This window comes from Elaeis guineensis, chromosome 8 (genome assembly GCF_000442705.2).
Source record: "Elaeis guineensis isolate ETL-2024a chromosome 8, EG11, whole genome shotgun sequence".
Lineage (NCBI taxonomy): Eukaryota > Viridiplantae > Streptophyta > Magnoliopsida > Arecales > Arecaceae > Elaeis > Elaeis guineensis.
The window spans coordinates 28,584,654-28,592,153 of NC_026000.2; the positions used below are offsets into that span (position 1 = coordinate 28,584,654).

At 43.0% G+C, this 7,500-nt stretch overlaps 1 protein-coding gene across 1 annotated transcript in view; it reads left to right on the forward strand.

Annotated features, from left to right (window-relative positions):
• LOC105049770 (prolycopene isomerase, chloroplastic) overlaps positions 1-7,500 on the forward strand; it is a 25,894-nt gene that overhangs the window by 18,229 nt on the left and 165 nt on the right. The window contains 2 exon segments of the mRNA XM_010929514.4: positions 6,932-7,254; positions 7,394-7,500. The exon segment at positions 7,394-7,500 is cut by the window's right edge and continues 165 nt beyond it. Coding sequence (XP_010927816.2) covers positions 6,932-7,246 — 315 coding nt within the window. The 3' untranslated portion in view covers positions 7,247-7,254; positions 7,394-7,500.

Here is a 7,500-nt window from a genome sequence, read left to right on the forward strand (position 1 = left end):
CCATTAAGGAATTAAAGTAATTCCTCGAATTGGAGGATGAGGCTACCAGTTCGTAAAAATATTGGAAAAAACTTTAGACTAAAGTCCAAGTCTTTAGTATTAATTTATGTACTAATAGAGGTCTCGTTTTCCTTTAAGCAGCTATGGCCACTACCCTGTCGCTCCGGTCATTATTAGATAATGACAAGCTCATGGGACCCAATTTCGATAGCTGGTATCGAAAATTGAAAATCGTCCTTGAGCATGAGCGGATCCTTTATGTAGTAACGGATCCAGCACCTGAGGAGCCAGCTCCGAACGCTAGTAAGGCGATCCGAGACACTTACTTGAAGTGGCTCAATGACCGCACCACCGTTCGATGTATATGCTGGAGCAATGAATGACGAGTTCAGCCGAAGGTTTGAGAACGCCCAGCCACAGGAGATGCTTCAAATGTTGAACGACTCCTTTGGCACGCCTGACGACGTTGAAAGGCACAAAACTAGTTGTGCCATTTTCAATGCTCGGATGAGGGATGGGCCTCAGTCATTGATCATGTACTGTACATGATCGAGATGATTGAGTGCCTAAGCAAATTGGGCTTTCCTCTGCACGAGCAGCTCGGTAAGGATGTGATCCTTAATTCCTTGCCCAAGTCCTTCCTCCCATTCCTTACTCATTTTCGAATGACAAAGCCTGCAGTAAACTACCACGGATTGTTGGGGTTGCTGCAGAACTTTGAGAAGGATCATCAACTCCATAAGGAGTCGGTGAATGTAGTGGGAGGGTCTTCTTCTCGTCGTCAACCCTTTGGGAAGGGGAAGAAGAACAAGAAGAAGAAAATAAGAAGGTGCAATCTCATGCTGGGATAGTAGCACGGGGTCAGACCAAGAAGCGCAAGCACGACCAGAGCCAGGCGGAGTGCTTCTTTTGCAAGAAGCACGGCATTGGAAGAGGAACTGTCCTCAATACATTGCCTCCCTGGACCCGAACAGGCCAAAGAAGAAGCAAGGTAATTATATGATAACTCCTTGCAACTTTTCGATTTGTGATACTACTGCCTGGGTATTGGATACCGGAAGCCCTTATCATATTTGTAATTCGATGCAGGGTTGCAGGTCAGTAGGAGATTTGATGAAGGCGAGAGGTTCCTGAACGTTGGAGATGGAAGCAAAGTTCCAGTTCTAGCTTTAGGAATCATGAGTCTTGTAATCAATTCTCGTAATGTAATTCTGAGTGAATGTCACTATTGTCCAAGTTTTTTATTAAATATTATTTCTGTAGGCCTTTTGGCCATGTACGGTTATGATTTTTTAATAAAAAAAAATATTTGCAATATCATTTTGAATGGTGTTACAATATTTGTTGGATAATTAAATAATAGAATTTACTTACTATCACAGCCTGTTAATGTGGTTCAAAACTTCGGTAAACGCTCTAGAATAGATAATGTGTCAGAAGTCTACCTTTGGCACTGTAGGCTAGGTCATATCAATAAGAACAGGATAAACAGGTTGGCTCAAGAAGGAATTCTTGAAGTTAGTGATTGTGAATCACTTCCAACCTGTGAGTCCTGTCTTCTTGGGAAGATGACCAAGTCACCTTTTACTGGAAAAGGTGAGCGAGCCAGTGAACTCTTAGGTCTGGTACATTCTGATGTATGTGGACCCATGAGCTCAAGTGCAAGAGGTGGATTTTTCTACTTCATAACCTTCACAGACGATCTATCTAGGTATGGGTATGTCTATTTAATGAAGCATAAGTCGGAATCATTTGAAATGTTCAAACTATTCCGAAATGAGGTAGAAAAACAAACTGGGAAGTGTATTAAAACTCTTCGATCTGATCGAGGAGGTGAATACCTTTCCAATGAGTTTCTGACGTATCTAGGAGAGAATGGGATTCTCTCTCAGTGGACTCCTCCTGGAGCACCACAGCATAATGGTGTGTCTGAAAGGAGGAATCGGACCCTGTTAGACATGGTTCGATCCATGATGGGGTTTGCTGGTCTGCCGATCTCCCTCTGGGGATATGCGCTCGAATCGGCTTGTTACCTTCTAAATAGAGTTCCGAGTAAGTCTGTAGCCGAAACGCCATATGAGATATGGATAGGACGTAAGCCAGTACTCTCGCACCTTAGGGTTTGGGGGTGTCCGGCTTATGTTAAACGTTTAATTACAGACAAGCTTGGACCTAGGTCTGACAAGTGTAATTTTATAGGGTACCCAAAAGAGACCAAAGGGTATTATTTCTACCTTGCTGATGAGCAAAAGGTGTTTGTCAGCCTTAAGGCAATCTTTTTAGAAAAAGAGTTCTTAGTGAAGGAACTGTTGCCTCTAAAGTCGAACTTGACGAAGTTCGACAGGTGGAAAAACCGACACATGTTACTGAACCTGAACCGGATTTGATTAGATCAGATCCGGAGCCCATTGATTATGCACCCTTAAGGCGGTCTGGTAGAGTACCACATCAACCGGACAGATACTATGGTTTCTTGGTCCGGGATGGTGATCCTGTCGAACTTGATGAAAACGATGAGGATCCGATCACCTACATGGATGCAATGCAGAGACCTGACTCTGAGAAATGGCTAGAGGCCATGAAATCCGAAATGGAGTCCATGAAGGTCAACGATGTGTGGACATTGGTTGACCCACCCGAAGGAGTAAAACCCATAGGGTGTAAGTGGGTCTTCAAAAGGAAGAGGGGCACAGACGGAAAGGTGGAGACCTATAAAGCCCGTCTGGTTGCCAAGGGATATCGTCAACGTTATGGTATAGACTATGACGAGACGTTTTCTCCTGTGGCAATGCTCAAATCCATTCGGATTATGCTTGCGATAGCTGCCCATCTGGACTATGAAATCTGGCAGATGGATGTGAAGACAGCTTTCCTAAACGGAGAGCTGGACGAAGAGGTGTATATGATACAACCTGAAGGGTTCACATCCACAGATGAGTCTAAGGTGTGCAAGCTACAGAGGTCCATTTATGGACTTAAGCAGGCATCTCGGAGTTGGAACATACGTTTTGATAGGACGATCAAAACGTATGGCTTCGTTAAGAACGGAGAAGAGCCCTGCATTTATAAGTGGGCTAATGGTCCAGTAATAGTATTTCTTGTATTGTATGTGGATGACATTCTCTTAATCGAGAATGATGTCCCTGCATTACAGGGAATAAAGATTTGGCTATCGTCACAGTTCTCCATGAAGGATCTGGGAGAAGCTTCCTACATCCTAGGGATGAGGATCTATAGGGATAGATCCAAAAAGTTGCTTGGCTTATCCCAGTCCACGTACATTGATACTATGCTGAAAAGGTTCAGCATGGAAAATTCCAAGAAAGGCTATCTACCGATAGGCCATGGAATTTCTCTCTCGAAGAGGATTGTCCGACAACACCTCAAGAGAGAGAGCGTATGGGTAGGATTCCATATGCTTCGGCAGTGGGATCTATCATGTACGCCATGACATGTACACGACCAGATGTGGCATACTCACTAGGGGTAGTGAGTAGATACCAATCTGATCCAGGAGAGAATCACTGGAAGGTTGTTAAAACCATCCTGAAGTATTTAAGAAATACTAAGGACCAGTGGCTTATATATGGTGAATCGGACTTGAGACTTATAGGGTTTACAGACTCTAGTTTCCAGTCTGATCGCGATGATAGCAAGAGTGTGTCAGGATTTATTTTTACCCTTAATGGTGGGGCTGTCTGCTGGAAGAGTTCCAAGCAGCACACTGTGGCTGATTCAGTATGCGAGGCGGAGTATATTGCTGCATCAGATGCTGCCAAAGAAGCGGTGTGGCTGAGAAAATTCATCACCGAGCTCGGAGTAGCACCCTCCCTTGTTGGTCCAGTTCTGCTCTACTGCGACAGCTCTGGAGCCATTGCTCAGGCGAAGGAACCAAAGGCACACCAGCGGACGAAGCATATTCTGCGCCGCTACCATCTCATCCGGGAGATCGTGGATCGAGGTGACGTCGACCTTCAGAAGATCGACGGGAAGGAGAACCTGGCCGACCCATTCACTAAAGCCATTGCGGTGAAGGAGTTCAACGACTACAAGTCGAAGATGGGTATTAGATACTGCACCGATAGGCTTTAGGCCAAGTGGGAGATTGTTGGGAATAGTGTTCCAAAGCCAATCGTCAGCCTGTTGACGGTTGTGCTCCTTTTTTTTTAGTACATGAATTATAAATAAATAAAAGTTATTTTGGTATTTTTTCATCACAAATGTTTCATCTTCTAATGAACTCCTGTGTTGTGGTGAAGTCCTTAGGACTATTTAGACTCGACAAAGGAGGATTTGTGCTTAGTTCTTAAACATGTTCGCGACCAAATGATACGTTGTTACCAAGGACGACAACGTTTATCGAGCATAGGTCGTTGTGTGCCATATGGGTTGGTTGTCCTCATAACCAAAGAGTGTGGAGACACTGGTATGGCATACAGGTAAGATGTAATGGTACATCTGCACTGAACGTGACCAACTCCGGAGCTATTTCTGCTGTCAAGATTTGCTCCGATGGGATATGGGTATAAATGTCCCTCCGACCTGAGACCGCCACGGTGACTTGCAAGCAACTCACTGCACTTAGGCACTGGACTACCTGAATTTCTAATTCAGTGACGGAAGGTTGCTGGGTGTAGTCAAGTACTTGACTTGTCGGTGCGTGTGTCAAGATGAGATTGACCACTCCAGTTTAGGAGCTGTGTACAGTCGTGTTTTAATTTAGCAAAATCTTGGCCAAGGTAGTCCTAGTGAGGAGTCACAGGACTATTTGAGTTGAGCACGATTCGGATGATATCATCAAGGTTGGCAGTTTAACCCTGAGTCGTCCTAAACACAGGGGTCAAAAGGGATGAATTATACGGTAACCATATTTACGTAGGTTCTGAATGTTGCGATTGCGATTATTCGACCTATCCGGTCGTCGGGTACCATTGCTAGATGGTCACTTCGATTAGTACAGGAATTGATTCCTGTGCTACCGGTTTAGGTTCGAACCTGCGGGGTCACACATATTAGAGGTTCCTTTCTGATCTGATGGCTGATTATGAGTCTTATCTATCTGGGACTCTATGATTGAGAATTAGGATTCTCTAATCATGACTTCCACACATTTTGGGTACCGGGGTCAAAATTTTGAATTTCAAATTTTGAATTTGAAATTTGAACTCTTTGATCAGGGTTTCATATCGATGGTCTCTGATGCCTGATTGTCCATCGGATTTGGACTCAATATTTATGAGAGGTTTAATTAGTGATTTAATCACTAATTAACTCAATTTGATTGAGTAATTATTTTTGGATCAAGTCCAATTGAATTGGATTCAGTTTGGATTGACCTGATTAGGTTAAATGTTGACCTAATCGCTAAGGTGGTTTAGTCCCTGATTTGATCAGGGGTTAGGTTTAGTTAATTCCTGATTTGATTAGGATTTTATTGAGCCTAATTAAGCCTAATTATGTTGGGTTTAATCTGGTCTAATTGTGCTTGACCTATTTTAAACTAGGTTGGCTCAATTTGAATCAAACCACCTTGTTTTAAATTCCCTGCGACACCCAACTTCCTTGCACCCATTTGAATTCACGAGAAGAAACTTTTCGTGAAATTTTTCTCACGCAAAACCCTTCCCCACGCCCTCATTTGTGCGCCATATGGATGGATAAAATAATTAGTTAGCCATTCAAATTCAAAGCATGTTTGAATTTGAATGGATAACTTATCACTTGCCCTTTCATCCTTATCCATTTTGTGCGCCACATTACTTACACGAGAAAAGGTTTCTCGTGAAACATTTTCCACGCACAAAGAGCCACGCCCCTTCTTTTCTCACGCCCAAAAGGATAGGGATAAGTTGGTTTTCGTTTGAATTCAAATTTGATTTGAATTCAAATGTGTAACCTCTTGTCTTTATCCTCTCACGCGGATAAGACACGTTCGACGTTGTTTTAAAAAGAGGAGAAAGGTGGGACGTGCGTAGAAATTTTAGGAGAGAAACTTTGGGGCGTGAGGAAGGCTTCTGTGCAAGGTGAAGGTCCAAAACCTTCCGAGAGAAAAAGAAAGAAAAGAGAGAAAATTGGGCGCAGGGTTTTTGGTGTGTACCCTAGGGTTTTTACCTAGGGTTCGGGAAGTGAGATTGGTGTGCCACGAGTGTCGTGAGTCCACCAAATTTCAGGGAGAGATCCATCAGCCTCTCAAGCAACTGTGCAGACGATTCGGAGCGTCCGAGAAGTCGGCACACATCGATCGAAGGAGTTCGATCAACATCTGCCATCAAAAAGGTGAAATCACGAACTAGCATTCGTGAGGAGCTGATCAGACGGGAGCTTCGTGTGGACGATCCGCAGAGGCCAGACATTTGTGTGGCTGCGACGTGACGATCAGAGCCCCCCGACGGTGATCAGATTGCGGTGATCGACTATCCGCAAAAGGTGATGTGTTCTGAACACAGTACTGTAAAACGTTTACTGATTCAAATTTGAATTTCAAATTTAAATGCATGCTGTTGTATCATATTTAGATCCTAGTGTAGGGTTAATTAGTATTAATTAATGAGATTAATTAATAATTCCGCTGTAAAATAGTAATTTTGAAAAAATTTTAAAATTACCATTTTGCCTCTGCACTAAATTTTCGCTTCAGTACCTACCAACAAAAAGCTAATGTATGGTACAGCACTCAGTCACAAATACTAGTACATGTGATTTCGCCAAATCTTCTCCCTTTTTTTGAATCCCAAGAACCTGCTTCAATCTAGCATATGCACAAATGCACTGCTTGAATACTTGCAAGTTGATATCCCTCCATGGTTTACTTGAGACATAAACTGCTTTATAACTGTTGTGACTGATCTTCTTGTTTAAAATAGTTTAGTCCAGCTGAAATAAATCCATCTTCTTTGTTTCCTTAAGTTGTGAACGTTTCTTTTTGTCTCAGGTAATGTGGAGAGCTGTTGAACGTGCTCTTGGTCCTGGATTTAGTCGTGAAAATTGTGATGTAAAATTGGTAGGAACGCCACTTACTCACCGGAGGTTCCTTAGAAGGAATAGAGGAACATATGGCCCAGCTATAAAAGCTGGAGAAGCCACATTCCCTGGTCATTCAACACCTATCCCACAACTCTTCTGTTGTGGCGATTCAACTTTTCCAGGAATTGGAGTTCCAGCAGTGGCAGCTAGTGGTGCTATAGTTGCCAATTCTTTGGTATCTGTTTCACAGCACTCTGAGCTTCTTGATGCTGTTGGAATTTGATTGCCATGGTCAGTATACAGCTTCTTCCTATGTTATTAATGTCTGTTCCTTTTGATATGCTTCTCCAAAACACTTTTAATAAATTCTTTTGTTTGTCCAAATAATATCTACTACTTGCATGAAGCTATCTGAGATTTCTGACTGTAGCAGTGCATCGTGGACAACAGCAGAGATTGTAGAGATTCATGATTGACAGCACTTGAAATTGGAGACAGTGATGGCAGTGCATTTCTAAAGAGAGGAGGTTGCAAGAA